At 42.5% G+C, this 22,536-nt stretch overlaps 1 protein-coding gene across 5 annotated transcripts; it reads left to right on the forward strand.

Annotated features, from left to right (window-relative positions):
- Positions 1-2,567: 2,567 nt before the first annotated feature.
- LOC133493294 (gastrula zinc finger protein XlCGF8.2DB-like) lies at positions 2,568-19,609 on the forward strand. Of its 5 annotated transcripts, none has more exons than XM_061806517.1 (4): positions 2,568-2,845; positions 2,934-2,996; positions 5,783-5,925; positions 18,136-19,609. In XM_061806517.1, the coding sequence occupies exons 3-4, from the start codon at positions 5,802-5,804 to the stop codon at positions 19,182-19,184; spliced, it is 1,173 nt and encodes a 390-aa protein (XP_061662501.1). In that variant the 5' UTR covers positions 2,568-2,845; positions 2,934-2,996; positions 5,783-5,801; the 3' UTR covers positions 19,185-19,609. The 5 variants fall into 5 exon arrangements, with proteins under 5 accessions (XP_061662501.1, XP_061662500.1, XP_061662499.1 ...); XM_061806516.1 differs by having other exon boundaries at positions 2,934-2,991; positions 5,788-5,925; XM_061806515.1 differs by having other exon boundaries at positions 2,569-2,845; positions 2,934-2,991.
- Positions 19,610-22,536: the final 2,927 nt, after the last annotated feature.

Here is a 22,536-nt window from a genome sequence, read left to right on the forward strand (position 1 = left end):
TGCTTGGAAACAAGGTTGCTCGCCTGCTTTCCGCAAAGAAGAGAAAAAAATTATAGTTTGGGGCGTACCACGTAATCGGTCTCTCTCATAACGTAACAAAAGATCCGGGGGGTATGAAATGTGTCGATGTGCGCGTCGCCCAGCCAACAATGTCTCACTCAGCCTGCAAAATAGCTCGGCTCCACCCCCTCCTTATATAGCACGGTGGGCCGAAACTCAGCCACACCGGCTGAGGCACCGGGTTCAGCGGTCACATCTTCTGCGAAGGCTGCGCGTCGGGCTTTGCAACGGGGGCGGCTCTGAAGAACCCAGCCGAGAGTGCGTTACTCAGTCGCGTGCGAGCATGAAGCGCGCCGGCTCGACCTTGAACACAAAGCGGCACCGCTCGGCTCCGTCATAAGCCACACCGGCCAGCTGCGATGAGCCGCGATGGCTCATTTCCGCCGCGGAAGTGGATCGGACGGGACGCGGTTTGGCCGTGATGGCATATCATCCGAATATGGCTCGAAACAATAGTGTAATATTGCTCTGAGGGCTCGAAACAATAGTGAAATATTGCCCCGGTAACTTCACTGGTGTTGCCCTTTTCGAAAAGAGCTTCCGTGTCAGAGGGGGGGTTACAAAAATGCGAATATCTCTGTTGTTTGGCTTCCATAGTAGCAGGCACTGCACGTTTTCAAAGGCGGAAGTGACGATGACGTCAAGGACAGATGACGCGACTAATATGGCGACCACTTGGATGCCGAGGGACACTCAATTGCGCAACTTTGTGCATGGATTACGCACTCTCAACTCACTTTTTTTTCATATAGACATTGAAGTGAATACTGTTATATGTATTTTTCATTACAATATCTATTTTAGAATGTTTATAGGGATGTCACCCCCACTTTAAGGCACCGTGAGGCAAGTGAGTTTTCTTTTCCTAAGATGATGAGGGGGAAACCGCGCCCCCAAGCCATTTGACTGGTCCCTGCAACGCCCTCTTCTTCTCTTGTTTGCTTCTGCACTACACACGACACCATCGGTCACTGAGGGAAATGCATCCCCGACGGATGCTTAACACCTGCTGACACTGTGAAACAAGGGGAAAAGGTACAAGTTTTTACACTGCAAGCAGCCAGAAAGTGGGAACACCAATTGTCAACGTTTGGAGGTAAGGACTATAATTCTTCTTTTTCTTTTCTTTCGGCTTGTACCTTTCGGGGTCGCCACAGCGTAAGGACTACACTTAATGCTGTAATAATAACGTTCAAATAGATACGTTTACATTGTGATAGCTAATTAACTGCATGCACTTTTCTATGCATGTCCGTTTGTGAAAATGCATGTTTTCTTCTGAAACCAAATATGGTTTCCTTGCAGGATTCAGGGATTATTGTGCCATGATTGAAGTGTGTTTGAACTATGATTTAATTGTGTTTGATGGGCTATGGATGGTCGAAGAGATAGATGCTTAAACTATTGAGGTAAAGTTCGTGTTGTAACTTTAGATATTCTTTTTTCTTCTTCTAGAAACTGTTACCTGAGGGCTATGAACATTTATTCTGCACATATGAAAAGATTGCTGAAGGACAATTTAGGGCCCAAATTAAATTAAGAATTACTACCGAAGACGAGGTACACAAATGGCTGGAAGATTTCCAATTATCCTCCCTGCTGACATGGAGGAAGTCTACTATTACTGTAAAATAAGCCAAATATATATATATATATATATATATATATATATATATATATATATATATATTTTTTTTTTTTTCCCGGCAAATTTTATTATTAGTATTAGGATTAGTAGTAGTAATAGTAGTAACAGCAGTGGTATTATAGCACCTTGCATGACAGCAAACACAACTCAAAGTGCAGCAGCATTAATGCGTTTAGGGGTGTGATAATCATAATATCCATTGTTTTGGAATAACGCGGATAATCAATGTGATTTTCTTTCAGCCACCGAAGGTGGCGCACTCGAGGTAAAAGCGAGGGACTTTGCAGGGACCAATCAAATGGCAAGGGGGCGCGGTTTTCCACTGATCATTTTAGGAAAAGAAAACTTGCGTACTGTACTGTGTCAATTCTGCACTAAATTTCAGCTTTAACACTATTATTTAAGTCATTCGTTCATGTTGATGTAATTGTAAATTATATGGCGTAGCCCTTACCAAGCAATAGATTCTTTTTTTTTGTTTTTTAAATTGGGGCACGTACTGTACTGTGTTGTCATGTCAATTCAGCACTAAATTGCTGCTTTAACACTATTATTTAAGTAAAGCAATGGATACTGTTTTTGTTTTTAATTGGGGTGGTCGATAAGTGAAATTCCCGCAATTCTTGGCAGCTGAACAACAACTAAACCAACACCAACCTTTAATGCATTGACAAAAAAAAAAAGGATAAACAAACGTTTTTCTTAAATAAACGTTTCAAGACCGTCTTGACGGGGTTAGGGTCTTGTGGTGATTTAGTTGTCTCACCCACAGCCGCCGGAGTTTGTGTCGGGGTCAGGGAACGCAAATTCTTTAGCGTGTTTGGTGAAGTGTTGTTCAACATTGACCAGGCTGTGGATTGATTTCCTGGGTGGATTCCTCTCTTAATGTACCTCTCCCTGGAGTCTAAAGATAGGCTTTTATCTTGAAGGGGCAGCAGCGGTAATCTGTTGCCTTAAATATTTGTGGCGCAAGGGAACCTTGGCAATAGATGGCTTTTTTCTTCTCACCATGCGGTAGGATACTCCATCGGCTTTCGGAAATCTTCCTGAATTTGGACCGAATCTTGTGAATACTCGACGGGGGACGACCCTGATCACTACTTTAGTGGACCAAAACGTCATTCATGCAATCTTCGTGTACGGTTGGAGTCGTCTCGGCGTAGCTTAGCTTGCTAACGAAGAGACGCGTTTGTAATCAACACGTCTTCTCTCATCAAAAATCAAGCCTGAAGTAAAGTCTTCTTCTTGTCGCCACCGGCTGCTAAGGATTGACAAGAGTGACAGTTAAGTGTGCTTAGAAAAACACATGCCAACAACGAAATTCTTTCGAATTTTTCTGAGCGTAAAATGTTCTCGATTGTCGGAGAAATTCGGTTAGCGCGTCTGCCACACAGTTCTGAGAACTAGGGTTCAAATCCCTTCCTCGGCAGTTTAGCGTTTGCATGTTCTCCTCGTGTCTGTGTAGATTTTCTCCTAAAAACTCGATTTAACACGATCAGCGAGTTAAAAAAAAGCCGATCAAAAGATGTAGAGATGACTATATTTAAATGACCTGTTCATTTACTATACATTATACAGTATGTTTGTGGACGTATTCAATCATAAAATATATATTAACAATAAAAAATACATCTTTAACGAGTTTATGCCAGTGGGGTAAAGTTACCGACAGAACTAATTAATGGTCTTATATTTGATTGCAGTACAATACAATACAGCAATTAAAGCATCTACTTTTACAGGACATTCTTTTTTGTTGGTGTGTCGCGATATTTTTAAATTGTAAAATATCTGCCTTGACTCAAAAAGGTTTGGATTCACTGCTCTGTATTCCGAAGGTCAAATCAACATTACAATAAGAAAGAAATAATGGGTGCTAACATACATTAAGCTTCTAGAAGCTTATATATATATACTTTTGTACTGGCGAAAAATCCCTTTTTTTTTTTCTCCATCGTGTTAGCCAAAATGCCAGCTCGTTGTGTTGCTGGATTTTGCTTGAACACTCGCGAGGATGGATTCATTCTTCACACTCTTCCAAAACACCCAGTTTGTTGTGAAAAATGGATTGCACAGGTGTAAAGGATGAGAGCTTTGTGGCTTCTAAAATACAGGTCTGCATGTATCGGGCTATTAAAAAAATAATAGTTGTGGGGGACTAATTTGTTGCACAGTTTATAGCATATGTTATGTGTGAATTTAGAATAAATCCCTTTGGTCAAACCGGCAACATATAACAAAGCAATTGTATTGCGTTTAAGACAATTTAATCACACAGAGACACACATACAATGCAATACAACACAAAACAAAATAGAAGTACATAGACAGTTTAGAACTGTGTAACACAAGATAACGAGATGTACTGTATAGTCACCAACTTCTCCGAAAGCACCAATCATAAAAAGCTCAGTCCACGTCCGGCGACGTAATCCTTCTCTAAGAACGTAACAAAAGAGCCGCGTCATAATAACTTAATATCGTACATAAATCAGGGGAGCTCAATGTGTCGGTGTGCGCTGCCACGGCATTGTTACCATTCGTCGTTCAGAGTTTACCCCGCCTCCTGTGCGAACATAGTTGGGATAATCTCTGGCAGTCCTGGGACCTTTGTGAGGATAAGCGGCTCAGAAATTGGATCGATGGATTCTGAGTGCTTTTGTTTGTTTCATCACAAACTGTCCTCCGAGAGTACAAGAAAAAAATAGCTTCCTTTTGTTGACTTTTTGTGCTTTGCCATTTTCACCAATGTACTGTGTTTAAAGCCCAAGGGTCATCCCTGTAAACATTCTAAAATAGGTATTGTAATGAAAAATACATATAACATTATTCAGTTCAATGTCTACACGAAAAATAAATGTGAGCAGAGAGCGCGTGATCCATGCTCAAAGTTGCAGAAGTATCATTCTACGATATCCAAGTGGTCGCCATATTGGCTGCGTCTTCCGTCCGTGACGTCACCCGTACATTCGCCAATGAAAACACGAGGTGCACCCTAACTATGGGAGACAAACACCCCTTCTGACACAGAAGCTCTTTTCGAAAAGGAGAACACCACACAAACGAGTGAAGTTACCGGGGCAATATTACACTATTGTTTCGAGCCCTCGGGGTAATATTACACTATTATTTCGAGCCATACTCAGATGATATGCGATCACGGCCAAACCGCATCCCCGTCCGATCCACTTCCGCGCCGGAGATGAGCCATCGCGGTTCATCGCAGCCGGCCGGTGTGTCTTATGACGGAGCTAAGCCGTCCTGCTTTAGGGGGGTGTTCACAGATGCTGCAGTACTGAGCAACACAGTCGAGCCGGGGCACTTTATGCGCTCACACGGCTGAGTGAGGCATTCTCGGCTGGGTTCTTCAGAGCCGGCCCCATCCCCAAAGCCCGACACGCAGCGTTCGCAGAAGCAGTGACCGCCGAACGCGGCGCCTCAGCCGGTGTGGCTGATTTTCTGCGCCGTGGTGGCATATAATGAAGCCGAGCCGTGCTGCTTTTAGGGGTATGTTCAAAGCCGCCGCACTACTTGTTGGACACCGTCGAGCCGCGGCGCATTACTGCATACCTGTTATTTGGAACCCACGAAGCTCTCGTCCTCTGCAGCCGTGCAATCCATTTTCACAACGAACCAGGTCTCTTGCAAACTTATGAAGGGTAATTCCATTCTCCCGAGTGTTCAAGCAATGTCAAGGAATGCAATGAGCCGGCATTTTGGCTAACACGAAGGACCAACAAGCTCCCTTCCCGGAGGTAAAAGTAATGAAAACAAACGAGTCCACTAGGGTTCACCTCTGTCCTGTACGTCACTTCCTGCTTCTTCTCGAAAGCAAATCCCAGAGAGGATTTTCATGGCGGGATTTACAAAAAATTGTATACATCAAAATCATGTTTTGTGGTGGTGGGGGGAAAAAACGCATGGGCCCATATTGGCGGGCGACTTTTCATTAATAACATACTAAAAATCATCCATTTCATGGCAGTAACCCTTTAACCTACAATGTCCAAACCTGAATCTTGATAGAATTAAGATGTCTGATTTTGTCTTGGTTTTCTTATCCCTCTTATGTAGTGCAGAAAGTGTTGTGAAAATGTGTGCAAGGACTGGAGAGTACGAGGAAAAAGTTTGTGGACCAAAAAAAGAGGAGGAGCCACAAGGTGAACTACTGGATGCTGTGTTCAATCTGCAGCCTCGAATTGTTCTACGCAGAGCAGGTTGGTTCACTTGTTGTGTCCATTCTAATTTGAATGATATTCTTATTTGTCAGTTACATCCTGCCCTGTGACTGACTGTGGGCCACCTTTAGCTCAAAGTCAGATGGGACACACACTATATGTATATGTATATGTGTGTGTATGTATATATATATATATATATATATATATATATATATATATATATATATATATATATATATTCTTCTTTTCCTTTCGGCTTGTCCCGTTAGGGGTCGCCACAGCATGTCATCTTTTGCCATCTTAGCCTATCTCCTGCATCTTCCTCTCTAACCTCAACTGCCCTCATGTCTTCCCTCACCACATCCATAAACCTTCGCTTTGGTCTTCCTCTTGCTCTTTTGCCTGGGAGCTCCATCCTCAGCATCCTTCTACCAATATACTCACTCTCTCGCCTTTGAACATGTCCAAACCATCGAAGTCTGCTCTCTCGAATCTTGTCTCCAAAACATCCAGCTTTGGCTGTCCCTCTAATGAGCTCATTTCTAATCCTATCCAACCTGGTCACTCCGAGCGAGAACCTCAACATCTTCATTTCTGCCACCTCCAGTTCAGCTTCCTGTTGTTTCTTCAGTGCCACCGTCTCTAATCCGTACATCATGGCCGGCCTCACCACTGTTTTGTAAACTTTGCCCTTCATCCTAGCAGACACTCTTCTGTCACATAACACACCAGACACCTTTCGCCAGCTGTTCCAACCTGCTTGGACCCGTTTCTTCACTTCCTGACCACACTCTCCATTGCTCTGTATTGTTGACCCCAAGTATTTGAAGTTGTCCACCCTCGCTATCTCTTCTCCCTGTAGCCTCACTCTTCCCCCTCCACTTTTCTCATTCACGCACATATAGTCTGTTTTACTTCGGCTAATCTTCATTCCTCTCCTTTCCAATGCGTGCCTCCATCTTTCTAATTGTTCCTCTGCATGCTCCCTGCTTTCACTGCATATCACAATATCATCTGCGAACATCATGGTCCAAGGGGATTCCAGTCTAACCTCATCTGTCAGCCTATCCATTACCACTGCAAACAGGAAGGGGCTCAGAGCTGATCCCTGATGCAGTCCCACCTCCACCTTAAATTCCTCTGTCACACCTAAGGCACACCTCACCATTGTTCTGCTGCCATCATACATGTCCTGTACTATTTTAACATACTTCTCTGCCACACCAGACTTACGCATGCAGTACCACAGTTCCTCTCTTGGTACTCTGTCATAGGCTTTCTCTAGATCCACAAAGACACAATGTAGCTCCTTCTGACCTTCTCTGTACTTTTCCACGAGCATCCTCAAGGCAAATAATGCATCTGTGGTACTCTTTCTAGGCATGAAACCATACTGTTGCTCGCAGATACTTACTTCTGTCCTGAGTCTAGCCTCCACTACTCTTTCCCATAACTTCATTGTGTGGCTCATCAACTTTATTCCTCTATAGTTCCCACAGCTCTGAATATCCCCTTTGTTCTTAAAAATGGGAACTACAACACTTTTCCTCCATTCTTCAGGCATCTTTTCGCCCGCTAGTATTCTGTTGAATAAGTTGGTCAAAAACTCCACAGCCATCTCTCCAAATTGCTTCCATACCTCTACCGGTATGTCATCAGGACCAACTGCCTTTCCATTTTTCATCCTTTGTAGTGCCTTTCTGACTTCCCCCTTAGTAATCATTTCCACTTCCTGGTCCTTCACTCTTGCCTCTTCAACTCTTCCTTCTCTCTCATTTTCTTCATTCATCAACTTCTCAAAGTATTCTTTCCATCTATTTAGTACACTACCGGCACCAGTCAACACATTTCCATCTCTATCCTTAATCACCCTTACCTGCTGCACATCCTTCCCATCTCTATCCCTCTGTCTGGCCAACCTGTAGAGATCCTTTTCTCCTTCTTTCGTGTCCAACCTGGTGTACATGTTTTCATATGCCTCTTGTTTAGCCTTTGCCACCTCTACCTTTGCCCTACGTCGCATCTCGATGTACTCCTTTCGCCTCTCCTCAGTCCTCTCAGTATCCCACTTCTTCTTCGCTAATCTCTTTCCTTGTATGACTCCCTGTATTTTGGGGTTCCACCACCAAGTCTCCTTCTCCCCTTTCCTACCAGATGACACACCAAGTACTCTCCTGCCTGTCTCTCTGATCACCTTGGCTGTCGTCGTCCAGTCTTCCGGGAGCTTCGGTTGTCCATCGAGAGCCTGTCTCACCTCTTTCCGGAAGGCCGCACAACATTCTTCCTTTCTCAGCTTCCACCACATGGTTCTCTGCTCTACCTTTGTCTTCTTAATCTTCCTACCCACCACCAGAATCATCCTACACACTACCATCCTATGCTGTCGAGCTACACTCTCCCCTACCACTACTTTACAGTCAGTAACCTCCTTCAGATTACATCGTCTGCACAAAATATAATCTACCTGCGTGGTTCTACCTCCGCTCTTGTAGGTCACTATATGTTCCTCCCTCTTCTGGAAATAAGTGTTCACTACAGCCATCTCCATCCTTTTTGCAAAGTCCACCACCATCTGCCCTTCAAAGTTCCTTTCATGGATGCCGTACTTACCCATCACTTCTTCATCGCCCCTGTTTCCTTTACCAATATGTCCATTACAATCTGCACCAATCACAACTCTCTCGCTGTCTGGGATGCTCAGAACTACTTCATCTAGTTCCTTCCAGAATTTCTCTTTCAACTCTAGGTCACATCCTACCTGTGGTGCATAGCCGCTAACCACATTATACATAACACCCTCAATTTCAAATTTTAGTCTCATCACTCGATCTGATACTCTTTTCACCTCCAAGACATTCTTAGCCAGCTCTTCCTTTAAAATAACCCCTACTCCATTTCTCTTCCCATCTACTCCGTGGTAGAATAATTTAAACCCTGCTCCCAAACTTCTACCCTTACTACCTTTCCACCTGCTCTCTTGGATGCACAGAATATCAACCTTTCTCCTAATCATCATGTCAACCAACTCCTGTGCTTTTCCTGTCATAGTCCCAACATTCAAAGTCCCTACACTCAGTTGTAGGCTCTGTGCATTCCTCTTTTTCTTCTGACGCTGGATCCGGTTTCCTCCTCTTCTTTGTCTTCGACCCACAGTAGCTGAATTTCCACCGACGCCCTGCAGGTTAGCAGTGCCGGGGGCGGGCGTTGTTAACCCGGGCCACGACCGATCCGGTATGGGATTCTTTAGATGAACGCTCATATTTGTTTGGCACAGTTTTTACGCCGGATGCCCTTCCTGACGCAACCCTCTGCATTTATCCGGGCTTGGGACCGGCCTACAGATTGCACTGGTTTGTGCCCCCATAGAGCTGCATTTGTATGTATATACGTATGTATATACGTGTATGTGTGTATGTATATACGTGTGTGTATGTGTGTATGTATATACGTGTGTGTATGTGTGTATGTATATACGTGTGTGTATGTGTGTATGTATATACGTGTGTGTATGTATATACGTGTGTGTATGTATATACGTGTGTGTATATATACATGTGTGTATGTGTGTATGTATATACGTGTGTGTATATATACATATGTGTGTATACATATGTGTGTGTGTGTGATTGCTGCATGTGTCAGAGGGCCGCACCGTTTATAATGACATAATTCTAAACTTGGTCCCATTATAAAATGCATTAAATTTTATATTTTGAATAGCTTGTAATGGTAATTGGAATAAAAGTATTTTGTCAATATTGATAGAAATAGGTCAAATGAGTTATATGTCAAATAAGGTAATACTCCTGTAGAAGTAATCCACAAAACTGGGCAGATCGGCTCTGGCACTTGCGGAACCCTTGTGAGGATAAGCAGCTCAAAATTGGATAAATGGATTCTGCATCATGGGTAAAGATTGACGTCCCTCCTAACCAATGGGATGCCAGGGAGATGCTACGTGATAGCCAATAGAAGAGCAGCTCCATTGCGCCACACAAACCAAGATAGAGGATGTTTATGTTCGTTGGAGTTTGGGGAATCCAGCGCCCATTGCTTTCGTATACTGAATTTCCTTCGTAACTAGTGACAATATATCTAATATCAACCGGAACACATATGTTTGCACGAAGGTATGCCCTATATTTGATTTTCAATACATGTCTCGTATAAATGAATTTGAAGTTCTTCGCTAGCTTAACACTGCTGCGTGTGAACGATTGACACACTTCTTCTTTGTTGAGCGATACTTAGCGATGATCGGACTGCACAAACGTGTCGCTTTCTTGCTGGCTCGCGCCCGAAGCTTAACCAGACTGTGTTTGCACGAAGATATGCCCTAAATTTGATTTTTAAAACACGTCTCATATAAATGAATGAGACGTTCTCCGCTAGCATAACACCGCTACGTGTGAATGATTGACACACTTATTCTTTGTTGGGCGATATTTAGCGATGATTGGACTGCACAAACGTATCGATTTCTTGCTGGCTCGCGGCCGAAGCTTAACCAGACTGTTTGCGCGAAGATATGCCCTAAATTTTATTTTTAATACACGTCTCGTATAAATGAATGAGACGTTCTCCACTTGCATAACATTGCTACGTGTGAATGATTGAATGAAATCAGAAGCGTGGCGTCTCTTTCAGTTAAGAATATATTGTATTTAGAATCTATAATATATCGTTGATTTGAATGAAATCAGAAGCATAGAGTCTGTCTCAGTTCAGATTGTATTGTATTTGCCATTTTTACTGTTTGTCTTACGTGAGCGCACGTGGCGTGACGTCACTTCAGGAGGCGTGGTTAAGTGCCCTGTACGGAGGGGTAATTGCAATGTTTAGGCATAATTGATGTTAATTGAACATAAATCAATAAAAGATAATAATGAATATGATACTAAGGGTAAGTAAAATTGAGTATATAATAGTAATAAAAATGAAATAATGTTAAAAGTATTCAAAAGCATTAGATTACGGGGAAAGTATAACATTTTGATTGAGCCTTTGTGTGGTGATCAAGTCCTGTGAAGCTCAAAGCCTAATTTAGTAACAGTGATGAAAGTCCTCTGGATTTTCCCGGAATTCCGGATTTTTAAATTTTCATGAAAATTGCTCCAGAAAATTGAGGAAAAATTGCCTAAAATTAATCTGGATATTAGTTGACGACATTGAACGAACATGCGTTTGAGTTAGTTGTTTTGCTTTCACGAGCGTAGCCATGTTGAGGCACTATCACTAGTAACAATAATGCCCCTCCCCTCGCATTCTCTCAACACGTCGCCTATTTTGTGTGGTCTTGACATTAATTTACGTGTTTATTTCATAAACGTTGTTAACTAAACGAGCTTGCTCCGAAACAACCGGTGTTCACCTGGAAACACGAAATGCAAGTGAACCGTACCGAGCATGTACGAAAGCGCATGTTCAGAACTGCATCACGAAATGCGAGTGCATTTACGTCGAAAGTCATCAACATCATGAGCCATGTCAAAGGAAATTCAGTTAAACCAGGGGTTCTCATTGCGTCGATCGCGAGGCAGTGTGACGGCGTAAAAAAAAAAAAAAGACTATCTTCCACCTCGTCGCTTCATTCTGGTGTGGTCAATACGTTGAGCGCCCCCTATTTACGGCAGTCTCGTGATGCGTCCCCCCGCCCCCCCCTAACAATACGTCACGATTGCCAGCAGGAATGTTTGTTCCAATGTTGCCACGGACGCCGATTATGTTGAACTAAACTTTCAGCATTTTCAAAACATTGCGAGTATAGATCGTTCGTGTTTATTCCTTGACAGGCCAGTGCATTCAACTTTTCTTCAGATAGTTTGTCAGATCAAGAATTTTTATTGATGAAAAATTTTAAATACCGTTTTATATCATGTTCTACTTGTATCAGTTGAAATTGGAAATGATCATTTCTGAGTTAAAAAAATTTAGTTTTGCATTTGTTTATTTTATTTTTAATTTACAGTTATGTTGTATTAATCCAGTCAATTATTTTAAGGCCATCCCTAATCACACCCGCAACTTTATCTGCGTACATTTTTCAAGTGTGAGTGACTGTGTGTAAGTAAGTAAGTTTCTTAGGCTTGTCCTGTTAGGGGTCACCACAGCGTGTCATCTCAGATGAAACGCTCATATTTATTTGGCACAGTTTTTATCCCGGATGCCCTTCCTCTATATATATCTCATATATATCTCTGGCCCTTGGGGAACTTCTTTTTTTTTGGTCAGGACTTGGAAATTTTACTTTCAATTTTTGCCTGAATGGATCACAGCCATCCATTTTTTTGAAACATTTCGAGGGGGGCATGCCCCCAGACCCCCCTGTTGCTCGCATCTGTATTTTCAGGAATTTTCACCAAAGTCCACTTTCATCTCTATAACAAGGAATTTTAGGGTTAAGGAATAATTGCACAGCCAACTAACCCTTCTTCAGCGTCCACGTAATATTGATGACGTTACCCTGCAATTACCTTATTATAGCAGTCTTTTTACCCGTGCCCAATTAAAGAGGAAAAAATAAAATCTTTTTTCCTTTTGGCTTGTCCCATTAGGGCTCGCCCCAGCGTGTCATCTTTTTCCATCATATCTCATGAATCCTCCTCTCTAACACCCACTGTCCTCATTTCATCCCTCACAACATCCATCAACCTTTTCATTGGTCTTCCTCTCGCTCTTTTGCCTGGCAGCTCCACCCTCAGCACCCTTCTATCAACATATTCACTCTCTCGCCTCTGAACATATCCAAACCATCGAAGTCTGCTCTCACCTTGTCTCCAAAACATCCAACTTTGGCTGTCCCTCTAACGACCTCGTTTCTAATCCTATCCAACCTGTTCACTCGCAGCAAGAACCTCAGCATCTTCATTTCTGCCACATCCAGTTCTGCTTCCCGTTGTTTCTTCAGTGCCACCATCTGTAATCAGTACATCATGGGCAGCCTCACCACTGTTTTATAAACTTTGCCCTTCATCCTAGTGGAGACTCTTCTGTTGCATAGAACAACAGACACCTTCTGCCAACTGTTCCATCCTGCTTGGACCCATTTCTTCACTTCTGTACCACACTCTCTATTGTTGACCAAGTATTTGAAGTCATCCACCTTCGCTATCTCTTCTCCCTTAAGCTTCACTCCTCCTCCTCCGCCCCTCACATTCATGCACATATATTCTATTTTACTTTGGCTAATCTTCATTCTTCTCCTTTCCAGTGCGTGCCTTCATCCATTACTACCGCAAACAGGAAGGGGCTCAGCTCGGCTCCCTGATGCAGTCCCACCTCCACCTTAAATTCTTCTGACACACCAACCTCACATTTCACCACTGTTCTGCTGCCATCATACATGTCCTGTACTGTTCTAACATATTCCTATGCCATGCCAGACTTGCGCATGCAGTACCACAGTTCCTCTCTTGGTACTCTGTCATAGGCTTTCTCTAGGTCTACAAAGACACAATGTAGCTCCTTCTGACCTTCTCTGTACTTTTCCATGAACATCCTCAAGGAAAATAATGCATCTGTGGTACTCTTTCTAGGCGTGAGACCATACTGTTGCTCCCAGATACTTACTTCTGTCCTGAGTCTAGCTTCCACTACTCTTTCCCGTAACTTTATTGTGTGGCTCATCATCTTTATTCTTCTGTAGTTTCCACAGCTCAGAACATTGCCTTTTTTTCTTGAAAATGGGACCTAGCACATTTTTCCGCCATTCTTCTGGCATCTTCTCTCTTGCTCGTATTCTATTGAATTCAGGCTGCAGATGGACAAAAATAAGCAATCAAATAAACAAACTCAGCATACAAGATACATAATTCACACACTATGTTAAAGTCAGATAAAAGCTATCAAATAAACGCAATCAGCACATAAGGTACACAAATCACATACTACCTGTGTGAAAATATAATGGATATGACTTTTCAAAGGATATGTGGATGTAAGGGATTAGGTAAAATTGTTAGCGCACTAGGCTAAACATGGGCCGAGCAGCTTCTACGCGAACGATACGGCTCGTATTTGGGTACTAACATAAGACTTGTTAAATTTCCTATAGCATGGCAACCCATTTGACACTGTTTTTTCGTAACTAGAGACGTTCGTCATTCCACCAAATTTAAATATATAGTTCAAATAAGTCCTATGCCACATAAGAAAAGGCTCCTGCAGAAGTAATACTCATAAACAATAATCCCTTCATTTTACCTCTAAAATGAGAATCATCCAGTCTGTCTTTGTCTTGAACAAGGTGCGTTGAAATCTGGCTGAATGTCTAAGGTGGTTCGGCGAATGACAACTGAGACATGGTCATCGATGCTAGAGAATCTGTGTTTGGATTTATTGAGCTTCATCAGTGAGAATATTGTGTCACTTATTGTATGCAAATTAGACTTTATATCGGGATTTTGGGGGCCGATCACTGATCAGCAAGTTTGGAAAAATGATACCTGTTCCAATCACAATGAGTCTATTTAAATAACCTGTTCATTTACTGGATATACTTGTGTACTTGATTGCTCGAAAATATATATTGACAACAAATAATCTTTGTTCATCTATTTATACTCGTGAGGTAAAGTGACAGACGAAATTTAATGGTCTCCTTGTAGATGGCAATAAATACATGCAGCAATTGATCTATCTACTTTTTTATGACATTTTTATTTGTTGGTGTGCTGTGAGATTTTCCATTTGTGAAATATGTTCCCTTGCTCCATAAAATTTTGGAAATGACTGCTCTTGTCGGGTCACATATTCTAATCAGTCAAGCAAACATTACATGACAGAAGTTTTGGGTGCTCCCTTGTTGTCATTAAATTACTTTGTTGAAATAAAATTACTTCACCCTTAACAAAACTTAAAAGCATGTTTTTAAAGAATGGCAGCATGTTTACGCACAACCGTTAGCGCAACAACTCCCTTGCCTGGCTGCATAACGTGTTGCATCCTTGCTCTGTTCTTAAAAGTACACGAACATACCTCAAGCAAGCCTGCCACGCACTTCCTCTCCTGTTCTGAGCACCAGTGACCATCAACACACCTTTTTCCATAACCCAGTCTAACAGAGTGCAAGATTGAAAGAACAAATTTGTTGTGTATCCCGTACTGGGGATTACAGTCCATGTCTGTCTCAGACGTTTTTCTTTTTGTTTTCAATAAGTTTGTCCGTCAAATATTTACAAATTTACTTCAAGACATGCAAGAATGACTATAAATGGCATTAATTCATTACACAGATTTTTGTGTGTGCGTGTGTGTAATTTATTTATTTATTTATTTTTTTTAAGCAATGTACGATTGTGCATTGTGTTCTGTATCCTGATTCGCGAGGGAAACTGCACATTCTGGATTCACATTGGCTCAGGGACTGTAGACCATTGTTGACTGCCACAAGTACCGGACTGCCAAACGAGGGCAGGCTGCTTGCCCCACACAGTTTTGCTGTACCCCTTGTTTTGCTGCGTGGTGGTGATCGCAGCGCAAAAAAAAAAAGTGTTAATGTGCCCTGTCATTCGAAAAAAGACAAAAATGAGCAACGTGAATGTGCGTGGTTTTGAAATACGGGCCCTTATGTGCACAAAGCTGAGTTGCTAAGTTGTTTTTTTTTCCTCCCCCATATTTTAAGGCTTTTAAATCCCTAACTACACACTTTAAAACTTTTCTCAGATAGGCATTAATATTTTCTCATATTTCTTGTTTATTCATTCATCCATTTTCTTCCACTTCTCCAGCTTGGTTTGTGGGGGAAGTAGCTTTAGCAGGGATACCCAGACTTCCTTTTCCCCAGCCACTTCTTCCAGCTCTTCCGGAGGGATCCCGAGGCATTCCCAGGCCACCTGAGAGACATAGCCTCTCCAGCATGTCCTGGGTTCTCTGTCCCGGTGGGACATGCCCGAAACACCTCACCAGGGTAACGTCCGGGAGTCATCCGGATCAGATGCCCCAGCCACCTCATCTGGTTCCTCTCAATGCGGAGGAGCAGTGGCACGACACTGAGCCTCTCCCGGATAGGGGCGCAATGAGTATACCCACACCTGCTCGGCGCCTCTCACTGTGGGCAACTCCAGAGTGGAACAGAGTCCAACCCCTCTCAAGAGGACTGGTGCCAGAGCCCAAGTGGTGCGTAGAGGAGAGTCCGTCTATATCTAGTTAGAACTTCTTGACTTCATGCACCTACTCAGACTCCTCCTCTGCCAAAGAGATGACATTCCATGTCCCTTGAGCTAGTTTTCTGTGGCCGGCGATCGGATTGCCAAGGTACCTGATTTTGGCCACTGCCCAGCTCACATCGCCTCCAACGCCTATGACCCCTCTGACAGGTGGTGAGCCCATGGGAAGGGAGACCCATGTTACCCTTTCAGGCTGTGCCCGGCCGAGCCCCATTGGTGCAGGCCTGGCCACCAGGTGCTCGCCTTGGAGCCCCACCTCCTGGCCTGGTTCAGGCAAGGGAGACAGAGATCCAATATTTGAACTTGTCATAGGGGTTTTGGAGTCATACTTTGTTTGGTCCCTGACCTAGAATCTTTTCGCCATGGCTTTTTCCATCGCTTTTAAGATCAGTGGGACACACAAACCCCTCCACCACAATAAGGTGACTGCTCGATTAAACACTCTCAAATTCAAACCTTCGTCGTTTAAAAAAAAAAAAAAAAAGGACACAAATGTATTCTAGAATGAAACCCAAGATTAAAAAACATAAAATAAATAATTTATAATAAAGTAAATATTTGAGAAATAAATATGTCAACATCACTGCATCCGTTTTCCTCCATTTTATACAGGATAAGCGTTTTCTTGCGACTCAAGCGTAAAGATACAGGTCGTGATTGGTGCTTATTTTTTTTTTTTTTTCCATTTTTTTTTTTTTCTTTGCCGCAATTGGACAATCAGAAGACGTGGTGCCTGCCCTTCATTATCACTTCTTGGCTTAGAGACCATGATGTGTTTCATGCATGCTGTCGGCATAGCGGGGGTGGCCCCCTGCGCGGCGGTCTAATACTTTGAGTGGTTGACAATGATTTACAGTCCCTGAGCCAATCGAAATGCATTACGCGATGCGCGGTTTCCCTGAGCGAATCAGGATGCAGAACCCAATGCCCATTCATTGTGTATTTAAAAAAAAAAAAAAAAAGCCTCCCACACTGTAAAAAAATTACACACAGAAAATAATTGTTATAGCAAGGCCACGTAAAGTGAACCCGGTGGTAGCAAGGGAACAGTAATAGATGTAGCCATTGAACATGTTGACAAAAACTGCAGACTTGAAAAGTTGTTCAAATCTTGAATCAAAAGGCGTTGCTTTAGCTACTTTTTGTACCTCCCACGGAGGAGCAGTCGTCTACCCTAATTACCACGGGATGGCAGGTGTGTCCCCCACAGTTCTCAAAAATAATCGAAGCTTGCATGTCGGTTTGTGAGAAAACAAAGAATGCCAAGGACACATACGGAAGCTGTTTTATTTCTCAAACACCTGCAACAAGGTGCTTCAGTGGAAAAAGACTACAGCAGAGCCACGCTAGGAGGAAAAGGAATGGTCCGTCATTGTTATTTTTTTGTGTCCATCCTCACAGATTAGGCATTAAAATAAAATTTGTAATTTCTCAAAATTATATTATTATATTTTTCTTTTGAGAGGAAAATGCTGATACTCGGTCCTGGACAGAGCAGGAAAAAAATGGGTGGAGGAACGCAAAGTCAAGTATCACACCAACTTGAACAAAATGATGAAGCAGCAGGATTATCTTTTTTTGTCCCCTAAAAACTGGTCAAATTTCACCTGACATTGACTTGATAGAAAATATGAGCGAATACTACCACTGTGAGTGAATTGCTTTTTCCACTCTAGCTATGCAGGGATTTTGATTTCCACTTCTGCCACTGATAATACACCAAGATGGCTCAATTTTTCTGATGGGGAAAATGGGACGTTTTAAGAGCAATTAATAATTGACAATACTGATCGATGGTGTTGAAAATGATTGACAATTTCATTGTACTGAGCAAAATAAGATCATTTTTAAATGAATTACGGACGTGTAAACTCTTGCATTTCAGTTCTGATTTTGTTTTTTTTAAATTGGTGGCTAAAACCATTTGTCCTATATCACTACATAAGTCATTCTAACAGTGGCTATCTTCTGTAATTGTGTTACTTTCAACTAATAGATTGTGCAGGTAAATTTACAGTTGCAATAAAATATTTGAAACAAATTCGATCTGACCGTTTTCTGTTTCTCATTTGTCCTGCAGAGATCAGTGAAAATCTTCTTCCAGGGCGGCAGCAATTAGTGTCCCGTCACATCAAAGAGGAAGAGGAGGGTGAAGAGGTTCAATGCATCAAAGAGGAGGAGGAAGAGTTTTTACACTTGAAAGAGGAAGAGCAGGAGGAAATCATCCAGGTTCCCTCCACTGGTGTCCATTTGAAGAGTGAAGATGAAGGTCAAAGTGAGGAGAGACAAGGGGTAGAGCCTCCAAGCAGGAACAGCTCAAGTAATAGAGAGTGCAACAGTGGAGGATTACAAACAGACCGTCATGATGATGATAATGATGCACAGTCGGAAAGTGATTTGACATGTCTCAGTGCCAACAAAAGGTGGAAATGTTCTCAGTGTAGGAAAGCTTTTTCTTCTATGAGCAATTTGAAACGACATATGAAAATACACACAGGTGAGAAGCCTTTTGCATGTTTAGTTTGTGGTCAAAGATTCTCACGGAAGGGAACATTAAAAAGACACACAAGAACACACACCGGTGAAAAACCTTTTTCCTGCTCAGTTTGTGGTCAAGGATTCACACAGAAGGGAGATTTAAAAATACACACAAGAACCCACACTGGAGAGAAACCTTTTTCCTGCTCAGTTTGTGGCCGAAGATTTGTTCAGAAGGGAAACTTAAAAAGTCACAAAACAATACACACTGGTGAGAAACCTTTTTCCTGCTCTGTTTGTGGTCGAAGATTCTCTCAGAAGAAAACCTTAAAAATACACACAAAAAAACACACGGGTGAGAAGCCGTTTTCATGTTCAGTTTGTGGCCAAAGATTTATTCAGAAAGGACACCTAAATAGTCACGAAAGAACGCACACTGGTGAGAAACCTTTTTCTTGCTTAGTTTGTGGCCAAAGATTTATTCAGAAGGGACACTTAAATAGTCACAAAAGAAGGCACACTGGTGAGAAACCTTTTTCCTGCCAAGTTTGTGGTCAAAGATTCTCTTATAAATATCAGGCTCAGACACACAAGTGTGCTGGTGTGAATAGAAGTGACCAAAAAGGTTGTAATGCATATGTGAAGATCTAAAAAAGTACCATTTATTGGAAAAAAAAAAAAAAAAAAATTTTAGGTCAACATTAGGGGTGAGCATTATACTAGACACATTTTACTCGAGACATTACTGTAGTTACTATGTTACTGCTTTGGAATCTCAACAATCTGTGTATGAGCTTGCATTGTTTTTTTTTTTGTTTTTTAAAATTTCCTGAAAAGTTTTAATTTTGAAGTTGAGATTACACTTAACAGCTACAAAATATAAATTTTGACTAATTACGAACACTTTCTAGGATAGTGCCTACATTTTCCCATACCAGCAATGACAGTAGTTTTTCATTCTCAGTTTTTGTGATGAAAATGTTGCATTTGAAATTGAGTTAATTCTTTCCAAATTGCTCTATGTACTGATGTTTTGAACCTGTTTGTGAAATTTGGATCCTGGAGACCATTACTTACTTTGAGCGTTGTCGTCTTTTCCTTTCAGCTTGTCCCGTTAGGAGTTGCCACAGTGTGTCATCTTTTTCCATTTAAGCCTATCTCGTGTATCATCCTCTCTAACACCCACTGTCCTCATGTCCTCCCTCTCAACATCTATCAACCTTTTCTTTGGTCTTCCTTTCGCTCTTTTGCCTGGCAGCTCCACCCTCAGCACTCTTCTACCAATATACTCACTCCCTCGCCTCTGAACATGTCCAAACCATCGATGTCTGCTCTCTCGAATCTTGTCTCCAAAACATCCAACTATGGCTGTCCCTCTAATCAGCTCATTTCTAATCCTATCCAACCTGCTCACTCCAAGTGAGAACCTCAGCATCTTCATTTCTGCTCCCTCCAGTTCTGCTTCCTGTTGTTTTTTCAGTGCCACCGTCTCTAATCCGTACATCATGGCCGGCCTCACCACTGTTTTATAAACTTTGCACTTCATCCTAGCAGAGACTCTTCTGTCACATAGCACACCAGACACCTTCCGCTAGCTGTTCCAACATGCTTGGACCTGTTTCTTAACTTCCTTACCACAGTCACCATTGCTCTGGATTGTTGACCCAAAATATTTGAAGTCGTCCACCCTCGCCATCTCTTCTCCCTGTAGCTTCACTCTTCCCCCTACAACCCTCTCATTCGCACACACATATTTTGTTTTACTTGGGCTAATCTTCACTCCTCTCCTTTTCAGTGCATGTCTCCATTTTTCTTATTGTTTCTCCACCTGCTCCCTGCTTAAACTGCATATCACAATATCTGCGAACATCATGGTCCAAGGGGATTCCAGTCTAACCTCAGCTGTCAGCCTATTCATTACCACTGCAAACAAGAAGCGGCTCAGAGCTGATCCCTGATGCAGTCCCACCTCCACCTTAAATTCCTCTGTCACACCTAAGGGACATCTCACCATTATTCTGCTGCCATCATAACATGTCCTGTACTATTCTAATATTGCTCTGCCACACCAGACTTATGCATGCAGTACCACAGTTCCTCTCTTGGTACTCTGTCATAGGCTTTCTTTAGATCCACAAAGACACAATGTAGCTCCTTCTGACATTCTCTGTACCTTTCCACTAGCATCCTCAAGTCAAATAATGCATCTGTGGTACTCTTTCTTGGCATCAAGCCAGACTGTTGCTCCCAGATACTTACTTCTGTCCTGAGTCTAGCCACCACTAGTCTTTCCTATAACTTCATTGTCTGGGTCATTATCTTTATTCCTCTGTAGTTTCCACAGCTCTGAACTTCGCCTTTGTTCTTAAAAATGGGGACTTAGCACACTTTTCCGCCATTCTTCTGGCATCTTCTCTCCTGCTAGTCTTCTTCTTCTTTTCCTTTCGGCTTGTCCCGTTAGGGGTCGCCACAGCGTGTCATCTTTTGCCATCTTAGCCTATCTCCTGCGTCTTCCTCTCTAACCCCAACTGCCCTCATGTCTTCCCTCACCACATCCATAAACCTTCTCTTTGGTCTTCCTCTCGCTCTTTTGCCTGGGAGCTCCATCCTCAGCATCCTTCTACCAATATACTCACTCTCTCGCCTCTGGGCATGTCCAAACCATCGAAGTCTGCTCTCTCGAATCTTGTCTCCAAAACATCCAGCTTTGTCTGTCCCTCTAATGAGCTCATTTCTAATCCTATCCAACCTGGTCACTCCGAGCGAGAACCTCAACATCTTCATTTCTGCCACCTCCAGTTCTGCTTCCTGTTGTTTCTTCAGTGCCACCGTCTCTAATCCGTACATCATGGCCGGCCTCACCACTGTTTTGTAAACTTTGCCCTTCATCCTAGCAGACACTCTTCTGTCACATAACACACCAGACACCTTTCGCCAGCTGTTCCTACCTGCTTGGACCCGTTTCTTCACTTCCTGACCACACTCTCCATTGCTCTGTATTGTTGACCCCAAGTATTTGAAGTCCTCCACCCTCGCTATCTCTTCTCCTTGTAGCCTCACTCTTCCCCCTCCACTTTTCTCATTCACGCACATATATTCTGTTTTACTTCGGCTAATCTTCATTCCTTTCCAGTGCATGTCTCCATCTTTCTAATTGTTCCTCTGCATGCTCCCTGCTTTCACTGCATAACACTATATCATCTGCGAACATCATGGTCCAAGGGGATTCCAGTCTAACCTCATCTGTCAGCCTATCCATTACCACTGCAAACAGGAGGGGCTCAGAGCTGATCCCTGATGCAGTCCCACCTCCACCTTAAATTCCTCTGTCACACCTAAGGCACACCTCACCATTGTTCTGCTGCCATCATACATGTCCTGTACTATTTTAACATACTTCTCTGCCACACCAGACTTACGCATGCAGTACCACAGTTCCTCTCTTGGTACTCTGTCATAGGGTTTCTCTAGATCCACAAAGACACAATGTAGTTCCTTCTGACCTTTTCTGTACTTTTCCACGAGCATCCTCAAGGCAAATAATATAATAAATAATAATCTCCTGCTAGTATTCGTTTGAATAACTTGGTCAAAAACTCCTCAGCCACCTCTCCAAGTTGCTTCCATACAGTGATGAAAGTCCTCCGGATTTTCCTGGAATTCCGGATTTTTAAATTTTCATGAAAATTGCTCTGGAAAATTAAGGAAAAATTGCCTAAAATTAATCCGATATTAGTTGACGACATTGAACGAACATGCGTTTGAGTTCGTTGTTTTGCTTTCACGAGCGTAGCCATGTTGAGGCACTGTCACTAGTAACAATAACGCCCCTCTTCTCGCATTCTCTCAAGAAGTCAAGTATTTTGTGTGTTTTTGACATTAATTTCCGTGTTTGTTTTGTAAACGTTAACTCAACGAGCCTGCTCCGGCACAACAGGTATTCACCCGGAAACAGGAAATGCAAGTTAACCGTACTGAGCATGTATGAAAGCGCATGTCACAT

This window comes from Syngnathoides biaculeatus, chromosome 20 (assembly GCF_019802595.1).
Source record: "Syngnathoides biaculeatus isolate LvHL_M chromosome 20, ASM1980259v1, whole genome shotgun sequence".
NCBI lineage: Eukaryota > Metazoa > Chordata > Actinopteri > Syngnathiformes > Syngnathidae > Syngnathoides > Syngnathoides biaculeatus.

Coding starts and splice junctions, on each gene's coding strand:
- LOC133493294 (XM_061806517.1), top strand. CDS start 5,802: ATGTGTGCAAGGACTGGAGAGTACGAGGAAAAAGTTTGTGGACCAAAA. Junction 5,926..18,135: donor AATTGTTCTACGCAGAGCAG/GTTGGTTCACTT, acceptor TTTGTCCTGCAG/AGATCAGTGAAAATCTTCTT.